Here is a 24,823-nt window from a genome sequence, read left to right as displayed (position 1 = left end):
TAAATACTGAGACACTATTGTCAGTATTCCTGGGTCACTTCTTTCTTGCTTATTATATAGTGATTCTTACAGAGACCAATCAGTGCCTATGTGTCTGAATTCATCAAGCCCCAGGGTTTAAGCAAATCTTGGCAGCACCGATAGTTCTCACTCAAAGTGAGGTCTAAGGTAGTCTTTGACTATTCCTCTGAATAATAACTAAAGGTCACAGACCACTAATAAATTGGGTGAAGGGACTAACTATAACTTCAGTTTCTGGATTTGGCTTGTAATTTGTATACTTTTCATGTTAGACTGCTAACTCTTTTGAAGGCTAGCTATAATATACTGTGTGTGTGTCTATGCCTGCCTGCTTGCCTATCTGTAAAACCCTTTCTCCTGTGCCTATAGGGTGCTTTTTATACAGTCAGCTCTTAATGAATTGTCTGTGAAATGAAAAACAAGAAATAGTTTGAAAGTGTGCCTTGGTGGAGGCTCTGGATTTTATTCCCATCACTGCAAAAAATAAAAATTGCAGCATAGGTATTCTTCACTGTAGTATACCTCAGGGAAATATACCCATCTTGCTTTACAAATCAGATACTCTTTTCTATTGAGTTCATTGGCCATTTAGTCAGAAGTTTTAATCAGTATGTTAAATACAATAATTACTGAAAATGATTTTACAATGCGTGTGTGTTTGTGTGTTGAGGGACATTCATACTAGGTAGGGGTACAAAGGCCAGAAGACAGATTTCAGGGGTCAGTTGGTTCTTTTGTCATGTGGGCTCTAGGGATTGAACTCAGGTTGTAAGGTTTGGTGGCCTCTCTGGCCAAAAAAGAACTCCTTTTTGAAAGTGGAAGGAAGGGTGAGGGGAAGGTTTACACTGTTGCTGGATAGGAACTGGGAAACCGCAGGAGAACGCTCTGCGAAGGACTCCCTGTCTGGCTTCCTGAAGTAGGGACAAGAGCCAGAAAGCCAAGCCCTCTGTTGTTGGCATTAGGCTCAATTCTCTCCCAGTGCTTGAGCGGCTGGTTAGCTGGTTTCACCCTTCCCTCTATGATAGCAGATGGGCTCGTGAAGTGTTGGGAGTCCTGTCCAGAGCAGACATGGCGCTCTGCACGAGTCAGAAGCTACAGATATTTATAGGGCAGAAGGGCTCAAGAGTGTGGCGCGGGAAGCACTGATTTCACACCAACTCGGTCCTGCTGCTGCTGAGGACCCAGATTTTTCTTTGGGCATATGAGTTGCTTTCCTTTCATCTGAGTACTAACCAGGCCTGACTCTGTTTGCTTAGTTCAGAGATCTGAGGACATGGGAAGCTTCAGACTGTTGGTAGTAACTGTTCCAGGGTTGTGCAGGACCATCGTGGATAGACAGGATTGAAAACATGATTCTTCCTCATTTCCTTGTAAGACTCTTGACTTTCTCGCTTCTCCTGGTTTGAACCAAGAAGAAAGCTCTGACTGGTGGTAGAACTAAGGACCTGTTAGACAGGTCTGCTTGGGCTGGCTCCCCTCCCCCACCTGGGCAGGGAGACTGAAACTGCTGCTTGCTGGGCTTTGCCAAATCAGTTTCTCCTGGAGGATTATCTGCTCACTGCAGGCAGGCAGCTCCCCACCCAGGAGCCAGCCACTGTGGGAATCATGCGGGTGGGGGCAGGCTCTGCTCAGCTTGCTGGGTGTGCTGCTTGCCTGCCAGGCCATGAGCATGCACGAAGGCTTCCTGCTCACTGAAGGCTGAATTGCCTGGAGGCCTGAGGGAAATAGACTGTGTCGTAGTGCCTTGCCCTGGGCCTCGTGGCCACATTCCTGACTGGGAGGAGCAGGGAGTTTGCGGATGGGGCAGATGAAGTCTTTGGAAAGAGACAAATCACCCTTTTAACACCTTGAGTTTAGAATTGATGTTTCATTTCAGTGTTTTCAATCCTAGCCTAAAATTTTTCAGCGTGTGGGCCTAGTGTCCACAGAATGCTGGGCAAGGCTCCTACGAGAGTCAGGCTTCTTCGCAGGCCCACTTGATATTAGCCAAGATCAGGAAGTGGGCTTCATGACAGGCAGCCCCTTCTCACTTTCTGCCTCCATCTCAGGGCCAGGCCTAGAAAGCTTGAGCGCGTACTCTATTCACCCTGGACAGAGCCTCAGAGCCTTTACAATGTGGAGACAGGTCCTAGGAGGGAGAGTGATTTGTTCAGAGTTATATAACTTGTTTGGGCAGATTTGGGTCTTGACTAGATCTCCCCTGGGGCCCTTGGTACTTGCCCCATAGCCCTCACTTGAATGGTGGTTCTCCTTAGAAGGCTTGTAGACTTCTATGTCAGGAAGTGATCTGGGAAAGGACAGGTGGAAGGGCAGCAGGGCAGCAGGTCCCAGCTTAGCACACCAAAGACACTGGGTTCTTGCCAGGGACTATGACCATTCAGGTGCCAGAAGGCCCTAGGGGATGAATTTAAAACAGTAGGTAGCATTCCATCCCTGGCTCAGGTCAAAAGGGTCACATGGATCAGAGCTGGGTTAAGGGCTATTGGGTAACAAGGAAATCAGGGCACCATGACCCCATAATATTCAGTTTGACTTAGGAAAGCGTTTCTGGAGGCCTTGCTAGTGGCTGTTGCTGCTGGGCCAGGGCACCAAGAACACAGAAGTGACTGAATCCTGAAAACTTCCCTGGGGACTGCTTTTATTTTTGTATACCACTAAGCAAGATAACCACTAAGGAGACCAGCCAATGAGCAGCAGCAGTCCCTCCCCTACAGCTAAGCTGAGAATGCTGAGGGAGACACAGTAGACTCGGCTAAGTAAGTTAGGTGGAAGCTAGCTGGAAAGCTTCCTCATAAGAGTAAAGTCTGACCTGAGCTGACAAGAAGGAAGGATGGGAGCTCTGTGGATAGAATATAGCCCAGGGAAGGAGGAGAGCTACAGCAAAACCCTAGCAGTCTATAAACAATGCAAACCTTGCAGGTAGGTGTCTGGGGCCTAGTTGCTGCCAAGTAAAGGAAGTCAGCCAGCCCTTCATACAGTGGTAGAAACGGTTGGGAAACCTGAGTCCAGTTGGAAATCACCTACCTACCTACCTACCTACCTACCTTCCCACCTTCCTTCCTTCCTTCCTTCTCTCTCTCTCTCTCTCTCTCTCTTCCCCCCCTTTCTCCCCCCCCCCACATACTCACATAGATGTATTAGATGTAAGTTGATTGTAGGAAAGGGTAAGAGATTTTTATTTTCTATACATTTGCCTTTTTGTTTTGCGTATGTGAATGCAATGTAGGTCAGAGGAGAACTTGGAGGAATTGGTTCTGTCTTTCCACCCTTGAATTTCTAGGGACCCATCACAGGTCATCAGTCTTGGCATTGTATCTATTTGTGCTGAGCCATCCTACCAGCTTGAGACAGAATTGTATGAAAGGTGTGTTTGGGGTTTGACTCTCTATGCCTAGTATACGGGGCACCTTGTTGACGGAATGCTCACTTGGTGCTCCCTCTACTACCACAAGCCATGTTGTACAGGAGGGAGGAGAGATTTATGTATGTGGGCAGTAGGCTGTCTGAGGGTTTAGTCCCTGTGAGAGACTTTGCTTTGCAGCAGGGTTAGCTGGAGACACTGGTACAGCCAGAGATCAGGTTTGCTTTCCCTTTTCCATAGGGAATGACTCTTTGTCTTGGCTGCCACTAAAGGTTCTAGGGGGTCAGTGTGCTGTAGTAATTGGTGAAAAAGAAGAATCTAATGACTGCCTTGCCCCCACCCCTACCTCAGACATTCCTGTTTGTCACCAAACAGCACCTTTCAGTAGTAGTCTTGGGATCTATTCTGGGGAAGGGAGCACCCTCCTTTCTCTGCAGAAGCCTCATGTGTAGCTTCTGCTCTACACTTGACTACAGACAGGATTCCACAGCACAGATAACAAGAGCCTCTCTTCTTATCCTTCAGTCACAAGTGCTCAGACCTTACTTGAGATAACCGAGATGACCATGCTTCGTACTACAGGGCAAAGGATCAGAGCCTGACCTCAGGCTAGAAGGAGCTGTGTCTGCCTTGGAGGCTTCATGAGGCAGCTTTTACTGCTTGCCTGTCTCCCTCCAGGGATGTGCTGTATATCATGCAAGTCTGCCTTTTCCCAGAGAGCATGCACCTGCAGTGTTCTAGTTTGAATAGGAGATTTATTCAGCGTTCTTGGCAGGAGCCCAGCCCACTTCTGCCCAGGTTGGTTCTCCTCCCCTTTCCAGCTTGTTTGATGTGCTTGTTGCCCAGAGTTCTTAGGCAGCCGATCAGCTCTGTAGTGGCTAGAGATTGGAGATCTTGCAGCGGGAACACAGCTGCCCCCTTTCCAGGCCTCTAGGGTGGGGCTTGAAAATAGAGAATCATAATCTCTCCGCCTCCTCTTCCTCCTCCTCCTCCTCCTCCCCACTCCCATGCTGCCAGGCAAACTGGAGTGACCAACTCTGAGCGGGACTCAGCTTGCCCGCTTCACTGCTCTGTACAGCAGCAGTGATCTGGAAGAGATTAATGGACAGTGAGCATATGAGCTTTGTGCCTTCTTGGACTAGCAGACTGATTCTTTTGTGGAGACCAGGGCTCCTTAGAGGCAGTGGTGACCTCACCAGGTATCAGGCAGGTTTGCCCGAGGCCATTGTGTTCTTTAACTTCCTGGGAAATGAAGAATACTTCCACCACACTCCTGCTGCCCTGGAAAGCTAGGTCCTGGGTTCTGTCCTTGGAACCCCTTGTAGTACAATGCCCCTTAACCAGGCTTCTCGCTGGGTGGTTTTTTTGATTTGTTTTTTGAGACAGGGTCTTACCATGTAGACCAAACTGGCCTTCCAGGTGGTAAGAGTGTAGGTGTGCATCACCACACCCAGCTAAACGATGCTGTGCCCAGTCACTGAATGTGGCTGGGTGTTACAGTCAAGTTTTCAGTTTTTTAAAACTTTATACAATTTATTAAATTGTATGTGTTTTATATTCATGACGGGCTGAATGGGTGTACCATGAAGTGTGCACGAAACTCAGAGGACAACTCGCTGGAGTAGGCTCTCTCCTTCCACTGTGTAGGTCTCAGGGGTCACACTTAGATCATTAGGCCAGTCAGCAAGTACCTTTGTCCTGTCAGCCATCTTGCCAACACATCTTGTTTCTTTAGTAGCAGCTGGTAGAGGAGGCACCTTCCCTGTCTCACAGGATTGTGAGGTTGGGAAAGTGCTGTTTCTTGCTGGAAAGGGGATGTGGTGGGGGCACAGACTGTACAGACTGCCTGCCTGCCAGTGGCTTCATCTTGTTTCTATTTGGCTGACTAGAGGCAGCGCCACCTTAGTCTTTTGCTGACCTCTGTGGTCAGCTAGGAAGCATCACTGGCAACAACTTCCTGCTGGCATGAGTACCTAAAGCAGAGCCCAGCGTGCTGAGGGGGAGGATTGGTTACTTAGGGTCAATGGAAACTGGAGCTGGGGAGGAGTGTGGTGACATTGCCGGAGGCCAGCTTCTGCAGCCTGACTGCCTGGAACAAAGGCCAAGAGCCCAGTGCCTTCCCTGCCTGTGTCTGGCTGGTGGTTATCATTGTCAGGTTGACCTCCAGGCACAGTAGATGATCCTGACTCTGCTGTCTCAGTCCTGTGGATCCTAGAGCTGGACCTCAAAGCAGTTTTCTTTGTCCTAGCAGTTCTGACATTGGTTAGGGTGAGATGTGATCACTGGAAGGCCTGTTTTGGTGTTTTGCTTTTAGCTGAGAGTTTGATTTTCTGAAAATGGAACTCCCTTTAAGTATACACCTGCCATATGTCCTCTTTGGGCTACATGTGAGCCCAGTGGTAAAGCCCTTGGCTGAATTTGAGCCCCAGCACCCGAGTTAAGTAAATAGAAGCCTCCCTTCTCCCCCCTGCATGTGCACCTGCTTCTTAGAGAGTCAGAAAGGGTTTGCCTGGGTATTTATTCAATTGGAACTTTTCCCCCCTGAGACAGGGTCTCACTACATAGACCTGGCTACCTAGAACTAGACCAGGCCGGCCTTAAACTCGGGGATCCACTTGCCTTTACTTCTTAAGTTCTGGGATTTAAGATTACAGGTGAGCACTACCACCACACCTGAACAACTTGGGACTTTTTAGAAGCTTTCTGTCACTCATATGCTTAGCCTTCCATCTCACCCCAAATAAACCAAACTAACATTTCATGTACAGAGCTGGGGGCAGAGTTAAACAGTGCCTCACAGTCACTGAAGGGCTGAGTAGTGTTTGGTGTAGGTAGCTGGTTTGGCATTTGGTTAGAGATTTCTTTTTTATATTTGAGCAAATGGTTTCTTGGCAGGAGCCTTCTGTACTGTGCTCTCAGTGCTTGCCCCATGTCCAAGGTTTGCCCCTCTGCTCCTCTCCCCTCCTCTTCCCCGCAGGTTGTTTTAATCCTTTTGCTTATAAACAAGTGCAGTAGAACGTGTCTGCCCAGCTCACATGACCTTGGCTATCTCTTTGTGGGGAAACCAGCATCAGCATTAGATGCCACAGTCATGTGACCTCGTGAAGCCGTCCAGGTAAAAGAGGGGAGATTCCAGGAGGGAACGTGGATCTGCCAAGGAATGTCCGTGGGATTCCTTGGTAAGGTCAGGTGGGAAGTGTCAGTGTCCACATTGCATGGCTTCGCCTGGGAGGAGTTTCCTTCTGCTCTGCTCTTCTTACCTCAGCATTCCTTCTTTTAGCATTTCTTATATTCTGTTCTCACATCTTGTCTATAGGGATCCAGGCATGACATGCAGCTGTTTTAGGGAACTGTCTGCGACAGATGTTGGTAGCTCACAGGAGAGCAATACTAATACCTCTGAATCTTATCTTCCTAAATAGATATCCTGTTAGTGGTGGGCAGGCGGTGATAGGAGCCTGTCCCTTTGGAAGGGGCAGTCAGGAACTGAAAGTGTAGCTGAGCTGAGCATTCACTATCACACATGCACATACACACAAGTTCTCCTCTTCAAGGCTGAAGGGCAGCCTGAGCTTTTGGTAAGTATTGGAGTATACCCATGCAGCAGTGTGTGTGTGCACTTGTGTCTGAAACACTAGTCCTGTTTTCTTTTTCTTTCTTTTTTTTTTTTTTTTTTTTTTTTTTGGTTTTTCGAGACAGGGTTTCTCTGTGTAGTCCTGGCTGTCCTGGAACTCACTCTATAGACCAGGCTGGCCTCGAACTCAGAAATCCGCCTGCCTCTGCCTCCCGAGTGCTGGGATTACAGGCGTGCACCACCACGCCTGGCCTTAGTCCTGTTTTCTGCTAGGACTATTCATGTGCAGAGCTTCCAGACCCATATATCTATAAAGGGCTGGCAGGCTGGCAGCACTGTGCCTGAGGAGCTGTGGTGCAGTCTGGGTTTTTGTAGGGTGGGATGTTTTTGTTTAAAGTGCTTTTTGTCAGGGGAGCATGGAATGGCCTTTTATGGAAAGGAGAAAACAGTTGAGCTACTGGGAGCCGTCTCTGGCTCTTTAAGAAACCCAAATCCCTGTCTGAGTTGTATGAGATGACCAGAACTTGGCCTCTGACTACAGAGCTTTCTTTATCTGTGGTAGTTATTGGGTAAAGAAGTTCAGGCTGTGACTTCTGGCAACACAGAGGATGTTAGGAAGCGTGGAATTATGGTAGTGTCAGCTAGTGTACTTGAGCATTTAGCACAGGCCAGGATTAGTCAGAGAGCTTGGAGTGGAGTTGGATATTTGGTAACTTCTGATTTATTTCTCTCTCTCTCTCTCTCTCTCTCTCTCTCTCCCTCTCCCTCCCTTCTCTCCCTCTCTCTCTCTCTCTTTCTTTCTTTCTTTCTTTCTTTCTTTCTTTCTTTTTTTATTTTTTCGAGACAGGGTTTCTCTGTGTAGCCCTGGCTGTCCTAGAACTCACTTTGTAGACCAGGCTGGCCTCGAACTCAGAAATCCGCCTGCCTCTGCCTCCTAAGTGCTGGGATTAAAGGCATGCACCACCATGCCCGGCTGCGCTCGCTCGCGCTCTCTCTCTCTCTCTCTCTCTCTCTCTCTCTCTCTCTTTCTTTCTTTCTTTCTTCTTTCTTTCTTTTCTTCTTCTTTTCTTCTTTGGTTTTTTGAGATAAGGGTCTCTGTGTAGCCCTGGCTGTCCTGGAGCTCACTGTGTAGACCAGGCTTGCCTCAAACTCAGAAATCCGCCTGCCTCTGCCTCCCAAGTACTAGGATTAAAGGTGTGCGCCACCACTGCTGATTTTACCGTTTATTAAGACTTGTGTTTAGCAGCTTCTTTATTCCTGCCAGACTCTTTGTCTTTGATGAGTAGCATGGACTAGGTAGAGGAATAGGACGGGACAGTAGTACTCTTGTGCCCAGCTTGATTGTAATTCCAGGTAAGTTTTCCATGCTCATTGCCAATTAGAACTTCCTTTTAGAATATGGCATTCACATTCCTCTCTTGGGGTTCTTTTCTTCCCTGTCTTCAATAAATTCAGAGGTGGGTAGCTACAGACTTGGCTGGCTGCCTCCTTCAGCAATCAGCGTCCTCTCAGTCTGTGTAACGGTCCATCTAACAAGACGCAGAAGTGACCCATTTCTCTCCAAGGGTCGTCCTGCACGTCCCTGTCAGAGGCCAGGAAGCCCAGAGCCAGATTGCTGCCACCTGGCTGAATTGGCTCTTCCCTGCATCATTCACTTCTCTTGGAAGCTGAAATAGTCATATTGTCTTCCTGGGACTCTGAAAAGACACACGTAGTAAAAGATGACTGTGATCTGTATTGTACACTGTAACCCCTGGCTGAAAGTACTTGCAGCTAGGGCCTCTCTAGAAACAAAATGGCCATTACTGTCAGTAATTGAATAGTTGCCCACCCCTCTGACTCTAGGTCTAGAGTGAGAAGCTGAGGGCCTGAGTCTTACTGGGAGGCTTCAACTTTCCAGTCTTCACCTAACTGCTGACAACCAGCCTGCCTAAGATACCTGTTTTAACTGTGGCTACTTAGGGTACAGCAATGTTTACCTTCAGTCCAGGATGGCAGATAGACACATCCCCCTTGCTTTGATTATGCTATAGGGAAGCCAGCTATTCTTATATTGGCCCCAAATGTATCAAGACACTGTCAGAGGCTCACTTCCCTCCCTCTAGTTGGACATTTTCTTCCCTGTTCCTCTTGCAATAGCTCTTCTCTTCTGTGAGGCAGCAGACATTAAAAATGCTGGTTTCTATTTGGGTTCCTGTCTCTTCAGTCAGTCTCTCCTATTTCACTGCAAGCCCCAGCCATGCCAGGAGGTTTTGAAGGATCCTTATTCAAGTCCTCTGTGTCACACTGTCACCAAGATTTAGAAGATTAAGGTACTGTGTGTATGGTACCCAGAGAGCAGTGGCCCATCAGTGGGGTCCTAAGAGAATAGCTACTGTTGGTAAGGGTTTCTCAGAGGGAACTTTAGCACTGCTGGACAGGGGCCCATCATTAGGCTCATGGTAGAACCAGTACACCACTGAGCTCATCCCAAACCCCACCCCAGCTCCTAGAAGGGAACTTAGGATGAGTGGGGAATTTTTGGAGGAACGCACTGTAGCCCATTATGCCTGCCTGAGTGTTTTCTTTAGTTAGTCCCAGAAGCTAGCATACATATAAAGTCCCAGATGCCAAACAATAAAAATGAAAGGACACCCCCTCTTTTTCACAGGGTGCTTGCTGAAAGCTGTACTGGACTGTGATGGTCCTGAGTAGCAGGTGTGCCCAGGATAGCCAATGCAGTGGATTTACTCTGTGGTCTGACAGACCCCCCCCCCCTTCCATGGCTCAGGTTTTCTCCCATTCTAGTTGGCTGTCTACAGAAGATGGGCATGTAGCACCTCTGCCTATTAGGGCAAGTGAGCCTGGTTTCTGGACAGAGCAACTGGTTAAATGTTTAACAGTCACTTCAAGGGAGTAGTCACACTGTGGAAAGTCTGGTCTGATGGAGGCAGTTGTGAGGCCAGATTAGTAACAGCCCTGGGTGGTTTCTGAAACCTCCTCCTCTGGCTGACCTCTGGCCACAGTAACTTGTAGGGCAGTGAACGGGCCTGGTGGTTTTCCTCTGTCTTGCTTCTTCAGCTCCCTCTGTGAACTTGAAGGATAGGAGGCAGTAGTTTTTATTCTTGTAGGAAAAGGTGAAGTGGAAAAGAGACATGACTTTTGTTCAGCACTTTCCAGCAGCTTCTGGAATTGGGTAAGACCTGGAAGCCTGCTTCCTGGCCTGGGGCTGGCTGAACTCCTAGGCAACCTCCATAAGGATGCCACATTAGGCAAGTCAGAGCAAAGGGTTAAGTCCATATCAGTTGCATAAATGCTGAGGTAGTTTTTTGGTTTTTATTTTTTATTTTTATTTCTTAAAAATCTCATGCTTCTTTGTTGCTTTGCTTTGGCAAAGCCCCAGGAGGAGCCGGGAGATCCTGGGAGGAGATGGTGTGCTGGGTGAGTCACTGAGCTCCCCGCCGCCATCGCTGCTGTGTTTAGTTCATGCTGCCTCACTGTAGCAGGAGGCATTCTGGGAGGGGCAGGGTGGGAACGCAGCTCTGTGTAGTGGGACAGAGCAATTTGGGAGTATCCTAAGGTTGACAGGGCCTGTAACCAACCAGAGCCCCAGTTCAAGCAGTAAATGTAGCAGATACGAATGTCTCCTGCAGTCTTTATGCAGTAATTGTCACTTCTCTGATCAGGAGCTTTTTGAAATAGTTCACATTGAATTTCATTCTCTGCAACACATGCTGTTTTCCTAGCAAACCAGGAGGGACTGAATGTAGGAAGGCAGAGAGAAGAGCTGTCTAAAGTGGGAGGCCTGATTGCCACGAGAGGCAGGAGATTCCCCCTTTGAGGAAACAGGGAGCCAAGAAGTAAGCAGATGAGATATGCCACCTTGCTGATCCCTAGCTGTCTATGATCTCCAGTTTCTATTAGTGACTGATGGGCAAGAGCCCACTTGGTTGTAAGCTGGGAACATGATCTGAAGACATTTCAACTCTTCCCTTTTTTTGAGTCAAGTATTGTAGGTTGACCATGAACTTGCCCTGTCTACAGGAAATTACCTTGAACTCAGAGTCCTACTTCCACTTTCTGAGGAAAGTTTTATAGTTGTCTACAATCTCGTTTTTACAGTGCTGGTATTGAACCCATGGCCTTTTTGTATGCTAGACAAGCACTTTATTGTTTCTCCTATGGCAGACAGCAGGCTAGCTAGCCCATAAGCCTCCCTGGCCGTTTTCCTGTCTCTGTCTCACATCTCTCTATAGGGATATTGGGAATATAGATGCACACCATCATGCCTGGCTTCCACATGGGTTCTGGAAGATGGTGTTTAGATAGGCAGGGCTGGGATAGCAAACACTTTGACCCTCTGAGCCACTACACCACCTCACTTGGTTTTTGCTGTTTTGTTGTTCTTAGGACAAGCTCTTGATAGGTAAAACTTGGCTACCTAGAATTCACAGTAATCAAGGTAGCCTGGAACTCATGGCAGTTCTCCTGCCTCTGGATGATGTGATTACAAGTGAATATTACTACACACAACTCCCCAACATCTTTTCTTTCTTTGTCTCTGAGATAAGATCTCATCTAGTCCAGGCTGGTCTTGAACTTTCTATGTAGTGGAGGAAAACCTTGAAATTCTGATGCTTCCACCCTAGTGCTAAGGAATATGACACTGTGTCCAGTTTTATACTGTGCTTTGAGTGTCATCCAGGGCTTTGAATAGCTGAGCAAGCTTTCTAACAAGAGTTACGTTCCTGTTCACTCCCAACATGTCTCCTTTCTTTCTTTGCCCCCCAACCCCCTTCCTCTCTTCCTCCTCCTTTTTGAGACAGGTAGCCCTGCTTGGTGAACCTGAATGCCAAATGTAGCTTAGGGTATTAAAGACATATGCCACCACACTTGTCTGCCTTTAAAAAAAATTTTTTTTTCTTTTTTTGGTTTTTCGAGACAGGGTTTCTCTGTGTAGCCCTGGCTGTCCTGGAGCTCACTTTGTAGACCAGGCTGGCCTTGAACTCAGAAATCCACCTGCCTCTGCCTCCTGAGTGCTGGGATTAAAGGCGTGCGCCACCACGCCCATCTTAAATTTTTTTTTTATATTATTTAGTTATAGCTGTGTGTCTCTACATATCTATATGTGCACCATATGTATGCAGGTGCCCAAAAAGGTCAGAAGAGGACATGAGATTCCCCCAAACTGGAGTGGCAGGCAGTTGTGGGCAACCTGATGTGGGTGCTGAGAACCAAACCTGTGTCCTCTGCAAGAGCAGCAAGTGTTTCTCTTTCCACCAGCCACTGAAACAAGGTTTCTCCATGTAGTTCTGGCTGTCTTGGAATTCAGACCAGAGATCTGCCTGCCTTGCTTCCTGAGTGATTAAAGGTGTTAGCCATCACCACCGGACTAGTACTCTTAACTGCCAGGCCATTTCTCCAGCCCCCAACACATTCACATTTTCTTCTTCACCCTGCACATTTATTTAGTATTTTACTGAAAACTGTGCTAAGCATTCTGGGCTACAAATAAGACAAACCAAAATCCCTCCTTTTGATAGACACTAAATTAACCAAATGTTTTGAAAAGGAGGAAATGGCGTTTTTTTTTTTTTTTTTGTTTTTGTTTTTGTTTTTCGAGACGGGGTTTCTCTGTATAGCCCTGGCTGTCCTGGAACTCAGAAATCTGCCTGCCTCTGCCTCCTGAGTGCTGGGATTAAAGACATTCGACACAACGCCCAGTGAAATTGCATCTTCTTTTCACAAGTACATGAACTAGTTAGGTGTGGGCTCTATTGCTCACATGAAGGTGAGCAAGACACCATCAGAGTTTGAAGGGAATTAAGATATTGGGGACACAAAAAGAGATGATATAAGTCATGTGCTGTTGAAGTCCAGAGAAGGGAATAGCTCCTAGCTATAAAGGTATCAAACTTTGAGACTAACAGGGGAGCAGAACCTCCTTCCTGGATTGCCTAAAGGAGAGTACGGGATACTAGATGGAGCCCTTCCTTCCATGTAGTATGTGTACATCTGTGTTACCTATGAGACAGCCAAAGTAGTCCCACTGCAAGTCAAACTTCAGTGGCAGTCTCCCACTACCCAGCAGTAGAACTGGTCATGGAAGCCTAGTGTCCAGACAATATATCAGAAACAAACCTCTATTCAAAGAAAAGGGGGTGAGCCTAAGAGGAAGCCCCTGCACTCCAGCTGCACTGGTAATACCCATCTACTTCCAGGGTTCCCTGTCAAGTGAGTCAAGCCTTTCTGTAGCTGGCTGCCTCCTGCTTCACTCCCACCCCTATCCTCCAAAGCCTAGGCTGCTGGCAGCCTGGCTCTCCTGTGATATGGAAGAACTCACTGGTCTCCATGGTTACAGTAACCCACTGGTATAGGAGGAGCCAAATGAAGTGCAAGGCTGGCAATGTGAGCTTTCCCCAGCCCTTGGCACCATGTGGTACTGGTATGTTGGCTGCTTGACTGTTTCTGGAAGGAAGGAGTTAAGTCACTAACAGGAAGGGAAGTACCCTGGAGAGACCACCTTAATTTTCCTTTGCACTATACAGTGGGCAGCAGTGTGGCTGCCCTCTCTCTTAAATGCCTGTTGGAAAGTGGCTTCTTGAAAGAGTCTTCTGCCTAATAGTGTTGCTATAGCAGGGATTTGACTTTTCCTTGTTCTAGAAGGAATTCAAGGGTAGTGTGAATCAGCTCAGCTACAGTGATATTTGCAGTCAAGTTCTTGAAGATGATAGGTCTCTACACAGCAGTAGAACTAGTCATGGAAGCCCAGAGTCCAGAGAATATATCAGAAACAAAGAAAAGGGGGTGAGCGTGAGAGGAAGCCCCTGCAGTCCAGCTGCACTGGTAATACCCATCTACTTCCTATGAGTGGGAAACAAGTAAAAAGAGATAACCAAAAACATTGCCAAGAGCTGAGCAGTGGTGGCGCACGCCTTTAATCCCAGCACTCGGGTGGCAGAGGCAGGCGGATTTCTGAGTTCGAGGCCAGCCTGGTCTACAGAGTGAGTTCCAGGACAGCCAGGGCTACACAGAGAAACCCTGTCTTGAAAAAAAAAGAAAGAAAAGAAAACATTACCAAGGCATTACTGAAAACCCAGTACTGTGATAAGTGTGGATATTCTCTTGAGCCTGTGAAAAGGGCATCCTTCTTTAGGTTCCAATTTAGAAGACTCACCATAACCCTGCTTTGGCATGGTCAGCCTAGTCAGTAGCAGAGATTTGGCTTGCTCCTGAGACCTGCCTGTTCTCGTGCCACTTCTTATATACAGTTAGGCAGAGTCTAGGTACCTTCTCACTTTGATTCAAGAAGACAGGTGCCCAAGCTCAGTGGACTTATGCAGATGGGTTGACGTTTTATAATGGCTTTCTGAGTACCAGTAGCCCACGAGACAAATGAACAGATTCAGAGATGAGATGGGACTAGAAACTTGTGTGTGCTCTGGGTACACAGTAGAATTCCTAGTGCACTGAGAGGAATCTATTATCTCTAGTGACCCTGAAGACTAGAGGCTGAGGATTATTGGTCGTTATAGCTATCAGGCATGAAAGGGATGAAGAGGCTCTGACTCACTTCATGCTGCCTACTCTTCCCAGGCAGGCAGGCTCTGACCGCTGCTGTGAGGCTTTGTGGCCTGCAGGCACCTCTCACTGCTAGATCTCCTGCTCGTCTCTGCTATGGGATGTAGCACAGAAACTGGATGAGTAAACCACACTGATAGCTTCAGTTGCGTGGTCTGCTGGTACTCACAGTCAAGGAGGCATCTACTGTGGCTGAAGAAAGCAAGCAGCTCTTTGAAGACTTGTTACAACAGAATGATAGGGAATGGAGGTGTTCTCCAAGTTAACATATCTCAAGGAGTCTGAGGGGGAGCTTCCTACAAGGAACTACAGAGCAGTTTTTCTGTTCTCTACTACCCAGAATGCTCTTGGTATATGGACTATTGGCAGTTGAGAATGACAGTTAAGCCTGTGAACTTGTTCTAGCCCCATAACTTCATCTGAGTCCTATCCCATTTCTTCCGAGCTTCTCTCTTAGAAGGTCAGTGCTTGGTACTTCAGTTGACAAAACTCCAGTTTCCCACACCAATTCTGCCACATTGCAAAGCCAATTGGGAAAATGAAGCTGTTTGCTATTGCCCTGACTTAGCAGTCTGCCAGTGGCTGGAAAGGATAGGGCAAGCTTGAGTCCAGGATCTATCCTACTCTCTTTCCTGAGACCAGGACCTACTGGGGAGGGTGAGAGAAGGGGTGCTCCAGGACAGCACCCTCCAGCAGTCCTTACCTCTGGTCAGTCGCTGAGCCTCCCAGATGGGGTTGGTTTCGCCTGTGTGTGTGTGTGTGGGGGGGGGGGTGAGACAAAATCTCCATCAAGAAAGGTTGGGGCAAGACTGGGAAAGGGGCCTGACTTGAACAGTGGGTACTGCTGTAGTAAGAGAGGCAAATGCCCTTGGACTCTACCCCAACTCTGCACTGCGAGGTTGGGGGACCCTGGGCATGTTTTGTAATCTGTAGCAGTTTCTTGATGGAAAAGGAGGCTTATAGAGACAACTTTAGAATTTTGATTTCTTTTTAAAAACACAGAAATATGGCCGAGTGTGGTGGCACACATCTTTAATCCAGCACTTGGGAGGCAGAGGCAGGCGGATTTCTGAGTTCGAGGCCAGCCTGGTCTACAAAGTGAGTTCCAGGACAGCCAGGGCTACCCAGAGAAATCCTATCTCAAAAAAAAAAAAAAAACCAAAAAAATAAAAAAGAAAAATAAATAAAATAATGTGGGAGGTGGGGTGGGGGGGTGTATGTTTTCGTTTTAATTCTAGCAGGGAGGTAATGGGCCTGCTTCAGATTGTCCACAGCAGCTGAGTGTGATTTGCCTCGTGCTCTAGCAGGGCTGTGATGTTGCCAGCTGCAGATAGTTTCTGTGATTATGTGATATTTGGAATTCTGGGACTTTATTTAGAGGGATATAAATGCTAGATATAGATATAAATCCAAGAGGTCGGTGACATGGATGGGGTGAGTGGGTTGTTGGTTGGTTAGTTATTGTTGGTGGTTCTGTTTTTTGCAGTTTGTTAAGTAGTTGGGTACAAAGAAGAAACAAGAAGTTAGATTGCTGGCAAGCTGATGCCCCTAAGGCATCCCTAGCAGGAAGTACTCTAAAAGTAACATTGCCCACCTTCTGCCCCTTGACTTTACTTTATTCAGGGATCTCTTTCCTTTCTCTGTCCTTTTTTCTCCTATCTAGTGTTAGGGGATTGAAAGAGTGGAAGAAAAGGCATGGAGAAGGGAGGAAGAAAGAAGAACCTACAAAGTAGCCAAACTCTGGCTACAGAGACTGGATGTGTGGTAGACATTTCTACTCGGTCTCTCAGAGGTATGCTTAGGTGCCAGGAGGACAAAGAGGAAGCCTTGGATGTTCCCAGAAGAGTCAATGGATAACCAAGATGAGGTTTACAGAACTGTTAACAAGAAAGACCCTAGCCTGGAGTGCTGCAGAGAGCAGCAAAGAGGCTGCAGGTGTGACACGGGTGAGCTGGCAATGGCAGGAATGAGAAATTCGCTCCAATGTCACCCAAGTGCAGATAGATCATAGCAATTTTGTTGTTTCGTGCTTAAGGTGGACAGATGTGCAGAAGCAGGACTAGAAAGAAGGGGGACATTCAGATTGTGTCAGCCTTTGCGCAGAAGTGAGGGAGAAGACTTTCATTCTCTGCCATATGTAAGGCTCTCTTTGAGCCTGTCCACCCTCAAGGGATTTCACGTGTTCCCAGCCCTCCTGAAGTTACACTGAAGTGTTTGTCTTAGTGCAGCATGCGTTCTCTCGAGGCCACTGTGGGATTACTGGGGTCTGCTTGCACCCAACCTGCATTGGTACTGGGCAAGGTTTGTTGGTTGTCCTTCCGAGTTAGCACATCTGAGTCACACGATCTGCACCTTGTTAGAGGCCTTGTTGATCTGCCCCTACCCAGGTCTCTCTCACTTGTTGGTGAGATAAGGGCTTTTAGGACAGCCCAGTCTGAAGTCTGCTCTTCACTCTCTCCAGCTGCTGTTACCGGCAGAGCACCTTGGGGAGGGTGGGGCAACCCACTTCCGGGGACGGAGGGAGGGGGAAGGGAGAAGGAAGTTGTTTTAAACCCGCCCTAGGTCTCCCTTCCTGCTCGCCCATCTCTTCCTGCTCCTTTCCTCCCAACTAACTTCTGATGTACCATCCTGGACTGTGCACTCTTTCTGACCACTCAGCCTTACCAAGCCATAGGCTTTGTCCCTGTAGCTCTCTCTGCCAAACCCAGTCTCTCTCTTTCTGTTAGTGGTGGTTTCGGTTGCGACACAGTCTAGGTTCTCAGGCGGGAACTGCTCTGCCTGCCTGCTACGCTTTTTACTGAGGAGGTGGTGGAAGGTGTCGCCTGGCCTGTGCCGGCTGAGTAAGGGTGGCTGGCTGAGCCGGCAGCCCCCGCCCTGGGCCTGGCTCATCCCGGTCTCTGTACTTTGCCCTCGCTGCCTGACAGGTTCTGCTGAATGGAAGTCGCTGGTAGTCCTTGTCCCCTTCTCCGGCTGGGTATGTTTTCCCCATTTTGCCCCTGGGGCTATCCTTTGAACAAAATCTTGGAAGAGTTGCTAAGTGGAGTTGGGTACTGGCACCAGGCAGTCAGATTCTCTGGAAGGGCATCTGGATGTCGAAGAGACATTGGCTATGAAGGAGAAAAGGAAAACAGGCAGATACCAAAAGATCTTTGGCCTCACCAGCCAGAGGAAAGGAAACAGGCTATAAAAAAGGGGTATCGTAGTGGGAGTCCACCTGGGACCAAGGACAAGAGCCCAAAGGGCCCTTTCTTTACTCCTCCGCCTCCCTTAAGCTTACTTACTCTGTTTGGCCAGGAAGTGCCTGCTCCCCCACCCCCATGCCCAGCACTAGTCTGGCCCTTCCCAGTCTGCAGAAGCCATGGTACACTGGAGGGCTGGCCCTGGGGGAGCCCCCAGAGCATGGCTTTTTAAGAGGAGAACAGTTGATGGCAGCTGCCAGTATTAGGGCAGGGGACCCTGCCTTACCGAGTCAATGCTGACCTCTGGGGTGGAGGCTATCTTCTGGCACCATAAGCTCCCAGTCTGAAAGTCTGGGTGGGTTCAGTAGGTGGAAGATTCTGACGTCTGTCCATCACTAACCCCAGAGAGCTTTTGGCTGTTGTTCTAGATTAGGGCTACTTAGAAACTATGAAGACGACTTGAGAGCCACAGGGGTTCTTTTACTGAGGAAGCTAGGGGCCTGGCTAGGGTATACATGGGTCATAGCTCTGACGGTCTACATCCTGCTGTAGACAGTGAGCCTGAGCATGGGGAGGGAGCAGCACTTAGCCAGATCCTGTTCTGTGGTCCAGAAGAACGCTAGGCTCTCCATAATGGCCACCCCACTCTTACCCCAGAGCAGCAGCAGGAGAGGGTGGGAGTTACCTTACATGGGTCCTTGGCTCAAGAAGCAGTGCCTGCGCAGTTTTACTTTCTACCATCTTTCCATGCTCTTCCCAATGGGTTGTCCTCACCCTGTCCCCATTTCTCTGCTAGAAAGTATCTTGTGTAATGAAGAAATAGTGGTGTCAGAGAAATACTGGATTAAGTCCTGAGAGCTCAGATCTGACGAGGGGTTTGTTGACTGGAACAGGGAACCATGGAGCAGATTTCAGAGCTGGCTTACTTCCTTGGGTCCTAATGAAGAGCCCTTTCTCCTCTGTGCTGGGGACCAGCCTTTCACAGGTGTCCTACCTGAGTGCCTGGCACCTCTCCTTTCTTCTTAAGAAAGCCTGTGATAGTCAACAAACAGCTCTGATTGGATTTCACCAGGCCTGGAGATTAGCAGGGGGCTTAGTTTGAACCCTTGTCACCCCTAAACATTTCTGTGAGACTATATTTGGCTTAGCAGACTCAGCTTGAGTCCAAAAGGTTACTGAGGACTTAAGACATAATTTGGAGACATAATAGTTGCTTAAAAACAAAAACCATTTTACAGCCTTGGCCAGCCTTTCTCTATAACTTAGGCTGCCTGATGGTTGCTCTTTATTTAACATAGGATAAAACAGTTGACAAATGTTCTCTCATTTGCCAGTGAAAGGTAGGAAATGTTTTATTGCCACTTTACAGATAAGGAAACTAACGTGAGGAGCTAGGGCTGGAACCTTCCTCTGTATGCTGGACAACACCACCCCCCACCCCCACCCCCACCCCCACCCCCGCATGAACGCCAGCACAGGTCATCTTGGGGTGGAACGCTCTCGCCTTTTTCAGGAAGAAGTTGATAGCAAGAAAGTTAACCTGAGCTGAGTAGCAGTTAGGGTCTGAACTCTGGGAGTTTGTGTCTACACTGCTCATCCTAACCCATAAGGAAGCCAGCACACGGCAGGCTGATATGCTACTGCCTGAGGTGTAACAGTGAGCCCAGGGGAAACCTGGCTGGAGCTTTCTAGCTTGTGCTTCAGAGAGGCAAAGGATCCAGCTTCTTATGTTTATTTAGTGTGAGAATTTTAGGTTCTTGGGCTTCAGCCCTACAAAGTTCCTGCTGTCCTTGGTTTCTGCCCTTGGGAAAGGGGTGTCACAGGAACTTACAGTAAAGGTTACCAAGGGGTAGAGCAGCAGCTCAGTGGCTAAGAGCGTGTCTTGCTATTGGAGTGGACCTCAGATGAAATAGTGGTTTATAACTGCCTACAACTGTAGCTCCAGAGGATCCAGTTACCCTTTCTGACTTCAGTGGGCTTATCCACACATGTGCTGCATAAACTGAAGCACTCACACACACACAGAATTTTTTTTAAGTTGTTAAGGAAAGGGTCTGGTGTTAGATTGGTAGAACACTTGCCTAGTATATGAGAGATCTCAGGTTTAATCTCCAGCACCACAAAAAAGAAAATTGCCAAGGAATGCGCCCACTTAGCAGCTGAGGCAGAGGGGAGGTTTCCAGTTGTTGGTGCCCTGAGGGCAGGGGGAGCACTGAATAGCAGTGCTAGACATTAAAGCTAGGCTTCTGAGACCTGTGGATGGTCTCAAAGTATCATTTAGAAGTAGCTGCAGATAGAACTGCCTTTTTTTTTCCCCCAAGTATGAGTCACAGGGTTCCTTGGAGACGGTTTCTGAAGCAGATTCTTGAAAAAAAAATCTATTTGTCCATCCTCTGCTGTGGATAGCTACAGATTGACAACAGTGGGACTTAAGGAATTGTCACAGAGATGACATTTCCTCTAGATAACTTTGAATCTGCATCTGCCTCTCTAGGTTTGTACATAGTGGTCAAGGGGACCTTCACGGTTGTCCATGTGCAAGGGCTTCTGGGGTCTGAGTTAGCAAATCAGGAAAACTAGCACACAGCTGCTGCACAAAGGCCCTGGATTGACACATTAGAGAAAAGGGAATTTTGTAAAGCCCACACACTTCTTGCCAAGGAACTTCAGGCAGTTCCCTGTGTTGAAGTCACGCCTTTTCTCTGTGGCTTCTGAAGGCTTCCCTTCGAGTCTGAAGGGATCTGAGGGAAGAAAGTGGGCCCGTCATCTCCAGTCACCCTGCTGCCCTCCTCGCTGTCTCCCTGAAGACAAGGTGGCTCTGCCTGGTTGTGGCTCAGGCTGTGGAACCAACTTGGCAGTGTGCTCAGATGTTCTGAGAGGTGAATCAGGATTCAAAGCGGGGTGAGGGGTAGGGGGGTGGTAATTCCCCTTGACACTGGAGTATAATTCACCCATTCCAAGTACAGATGAGTGGCTTTTATTACATTTTGTGTTGTTTGCTTTCAAAACATTTTCGTTATCCCCAAAGAAACACCATGCTCTTTACCTGTCACCTCAAATGTCCCTCTAGATAACTATGACTCTGCATCTGCCTCTCTAGCTTTGTATATTCTATATAGTCAAAGATAGAGTCAAAGAAGACGGTCCTTTGTGGCCAGCTTCTTTGTCTCTTGGGGATTCTTTGGAGCAGCAGTATCAGTGCTTCCTTCCATATGACGAGTTCTTATTCTACTGTGGTGTCACATTCATCAGTTGATTGTTGATTTGTTTCCCCGCTAGCATTGAGAAGTATGACCATTCTCAGTGACCATTGGTGCACAGGACCGTCTTCATACCTATTTTCATTGAAACTATGCACTTTGTATGTAACTATTGTGGCTTCTCGGCTCATTTGCACCATTGAATACAGAAAGGAGAGCAGGGCAGGGCAGGCTGCTGCACTACACAGAGCAGTTGTTGTATTTATTTGTTGGACAGTGATTCTCTGAGTACTGTCAGGTGTTCGATGTGATGTGTCAGTGAATAAAGAATATTATAGACTGTCTTCGTGGGTTTCCAATCTCACTGGACACATCAATAAACAAATGTAAAGAATAAATAGTAGACGTTGATGCTAAGACCTGGGTGATGAGAACTTTGTAGTGTTTAGACCATGTGTTCCTGCAACTGAGAACCAGCATTCTTGGAGTGTGAGCAGGGCAGTCAGAGACAAGGTCTCCCAGCTATGATGAGGGCAGAGACTCCACTAGGTTACTACTGGGGGCTAATCGTGGTTGGTGGTGCTGATGAGAGATAGCTCTGGTCCTGAGCGCTGCTGTGTACAGGATTTAGCCCTGAACCTTATGCTATGTGCCTTTGCAGTGAAAACTGGCTGTGATGCCTTCCCTTCTCTGTCTTCTTCCCCTGCCTTATGATTCCTTGTATTTCCTGCCAGTCTGCTTTGGAGTCTGCCCCTGCACCCAGACTCTTGCCGTTTCTTCAGAGTGGAGGGTAGTGGTAGACAGAACTAGAGGGGCAGCCTGTAAAGGCGTGTCTGTTTCCACCCTGCAGCCCACCTTGGGACACCTTGATTCCAAGCCCAGCAGTAAGTCCAACATGCTGCGGGGCCGCAACTCAGCCACCTCTGCTGACGAGCAGCCCCATATTGGCAACTACCGGCTCCTTAAGACCATTGGCAAGGGTAACTTTGCCAAGGTGAAGTTGGCCCGGCACATCCTGACGGGGAAAGAGGTGAGCACTGGGGTTGGGGCCATGGTAGCAGCTCCTAGCCTGTTGACACTCCCAGCAGGCAGTGCTGAGACTGTTCCTACAGTTAGCCTCTTGTTTATCTGCAGAAGTGAGATCTGATAGCTATGCTAGGGCCAAGCATGTAAAGGAGTAGAAAATTCGATGGAGAAAGTAGCACCAAGTCCTGGTTCAGTCTGCTCAAGAAAGTGATCTTGGGCTTTTTGTTTCCTGTTCAGGTAGCTGTGAAGATCATCGACAAGACCCAGCTGAACTCCTCCAGCCTACAGAAAGTGAGTCCCCACCCTGTGCCTCCCATCCCTTCCTAAGGACAAGCCCACAAAATCGCTTCCTTAAGACTCAACAGTCCCTTCAAGCCAGGTGGTGGTGGTATAAGAGACAGGAGTATCTCAGAGTTCGAGGCCAGCCTGGTCTACAGAGCAAGTTCCAGGACAGCCAGTGCTACACAAAGAAACCCTGTCTTGAAAAACAAACACCCAAAAAAACTTATGCCCTTTACCTATGGTTCTGGTTGGGTTCCCTGTGGTAATTCTATCCAGTAGGCCTCCTGGCCACAAGCAAGGGCTCTTCTGAAGTCTTCCAGCTACTTGGTCCGGTCTGACCTACTTCCTGATCATGTTATCTCCTGGCCTGTGTCCAGGTCTCTGCAGAAACACGTCTATAGCATTGCTAGAGGTATATGCAGACCCAGACACTGAGTGACCCAGTGGAGTGGCCCTAGAAGTTCAGGTTAAAGAAGCAGAGCCTACCCCTGGATCTCTGCAGGCTCCATTTAAGAGAGGAGCTTGGAAGACTTGAGTTCTAAGCCTGTGTGTGACAGGGTGCACAGATTAAAGGCACTCTGCTTTATCCCCAATTTCTAGGCTTTCTTGTTGAATACTCATTTTGTGAGTAAGCAGCTTTAGCTAGGTAAAGTTGAACTTTTCTTCCCTTGTTAACTAAGGTCTTCCTTGGGTTGTAGGAGAACCCCCAAATAGAGACATAACCCCTGTGCCAAAGAAACGTGTGCATGAGAAAAGAAGGGGCAACTTGCAGTACTGGAAGCACTGTCCCTCATCCTCCTGGGTTGAAGGCGGTTAGAAGACGGGGAAGGGGTTGGGGGTATGGGGTGCTACCCAGGTTAATCAGATTTCCTTTGGTTTTTCTACTGTATCTAACCCCTGCTCACTTTTTCTAAGACCTGGTTCTTAGGGCCAAGCAAGTTTTTTCATGAGCATATTACAGTGGCTGAATTAGAGGGGCATAACCAGGTAAATAGCCACAGTGATAGGAAAAAGGATGAGGAGCCAGAGAATGTTACAGAGGGCGCTGTTCCCCGAATCAGAATTGATAAAGTGGCTTCATTGGCATGCTAACAGCTAGATTTAAGGTGTTTACAAATTGTATTATCCCTGAAGGGTTTTTGTTAGAACAGAAGCAATGCGATCGTCACCAGGTTGTTATCAGAGCTTGTGGAGAAAAAAGGAGGACACATGTCCCTGCTACACTGGCTGCAGCCCTGCAAAGGCCTTGGAGCATAGCGGCTTACTGTTCATTGTTGCTTACTCTGTTCATTCCCATTGACAACCAAGCCATCTCATTCCCTACCTCTTTTTTCTCCCCACTTCTTTCTGATTGATTGTGCCAGACAAATAGAGGGGTTCTGTTTTTTTGTTTTTGTTTTCTTTTTTGAAACAGGATATTATATACCCAGGCTACTCTTGAGCTCACCATGTATCTAAAGATATCCTTTAACGCCTGTTCCTCCTGCTTCCATCCCCAAGATGCAGAAATAAAGCCATTTAAAAAACCCTTTTTTACATACTTTGTTAGTAAAACCAGTCTCATTCAGGCCAGTTAACTCTGCTTACATTTCTTCTTAGCAGTGTTCCTTACTTAACACTGGAGTTTTTAAAGACATTGGCCGCTCTAGGCTTAGGCTTTCCCATACCAAATGGATATGTTAGAGGATGGGAAAGTGACTACCGGCTCTGAGTACCATCTCAGGTCTGTCCCCATTGGTCACTCTGAGATGGTGGCCAAGAGCCTTTGCTTTTTTTTTTTTTTTTTTTTTTTTTTTTTTTTTTTTTTTTACCAGCATACTGTTAGGTGAAAGAGGAGCAAGAAAAGCCTGGGTGGGCTCTGATGAAGTGGGAAGGTTGGATCAAGTTTCTTGTTGCAGTCAACCAAAGCTCTGGGACAACATTAAAGGGGGGAAGCCAAAATTTTTTTTTAAAGGTTTGTTTATTTATTTATTATATGTAAGTACACTGTAGCTGTCTTCAGACACTCCAGAAGAGGGCGTCAGATCTCATTATGGATGGTTGTGAGCCACCATGTGGTTGCTGGGATTTGAATTCAGGACCTTTGGAAGAGCAGTCAGTGCTCTTAACCACTGAGCCATCTTTCCAGCCCGGGGGAAGCCATTTTTTTAACTATTCTATAAACTACATCCTGAATTAGGGCCCCAGACAAACCACCATGTCCCTACAAACCAACCAACCAACCAACCAGTTCTGTTCCTTGTATGAGTGATGAAGCCTGGGAAGTTTCAGAACCCTCCTTTAGTTGTCTGTTGCCTGCAGGGGAAGAGGTTCATCTCTGTCATCTCTCAGTATGGAAATGGATGGTTTGGAGCCCCTGATTTTGTTTTACAAAGGGAACATGAGTGTGTGGGAGTGGGTTTGATTAAAATTGGCATCAGCTATATATAGGTGTGGGTGGTTTCTTCTGTTACTACCTCAGAGACTCAGGAAAGAAAGGCCTATCATCAGGGTAGGCCCTCTGACATCTTGATGTCAAAAGAGGACACAGTATCCCTGTGGAGCACCTCTCTGGTCACCAGGCCAGTTCAACGGTTTGGACTCTGAGCTGGCAGAGGAGCTCGGTGCTGAAAATCAAGGA

At 47.7% G+C, this 24,823-nt stretch overlaps 1 protein-coding gene and 1 long non-coding RNA gene across 25 annotated transcripts in view; one reads left to right on the top strand and one right to left on the bottom strand.

The window, feature by feature from the left end:
* Positions 1-24,823, top strand: part of Mark2 (MAP/microtubule affinity regulating kinase 2) — a 66,465-nt gene that overhangs the window by 29,333 nt on the left and 12,309 nt on the right. For 10 of the 23 annotated variants that reach the window (NM_001080388.2, NM_001080389.2, NM_007928.3 and 7 more), the window contains exons 2-3: positions 21,746-21,925; positions 22,159-22,212. In NM_001080388.2, the coding sequence (NP_001073857.1) occupies positions 21,746-21,925; positions 22,159-22,212 (234 nt within the window). Of the gene's footprint in view, positions 1-16,358; positions 16,463-16,500; positions 17,491-20,412; positions 20,575-21,745; positions 21,926-22,158; positions 22,213-24,823 lie in introns of those variants that run through there. The other 13 variants (XM_006526641.3, XM_006526642.4, XM_006526656.3 and 10 more) reach the window with 8 other exon arrangements.
* Gm17227 (predicted gene 17227) lies at positions 8,165-14,843 on the bottom strand. Of its 2 annotated transcripts, none has more exons than NR_167747.2 (2): positions 14,509-14,843; positions 8,165-8,653 (listed from the first exon to the last, which is right to left on the bottom strand). It is a non-coding gene; the product is annotated as a predicted gene 17227 (long non-coding RNA). The 2 variants fall into 2 exon arrangements; NR_167892.1 differs by having other exon boundaries at positions 14,686-14,843.

The sequence above is a fragment of the Mus musculus genome, chromosome 19 (genome assembly GCF_000001635.26).
Source record: "Mus musculus strain C57BL/6J chromosome 19, GRCm38.p6 C57BL/6J".
NCBI classification, from domain to species: domain Eukaryota; kingdom Metazoa; phylum Chordata; class Mammalia; order Rodentia; family Muridae; genus Mus; species Mus musculus.
Note: the sequence above shows the minus strand (reverse complement) of the source record. Positions and strands in the feature narration are given on the sequence as shown.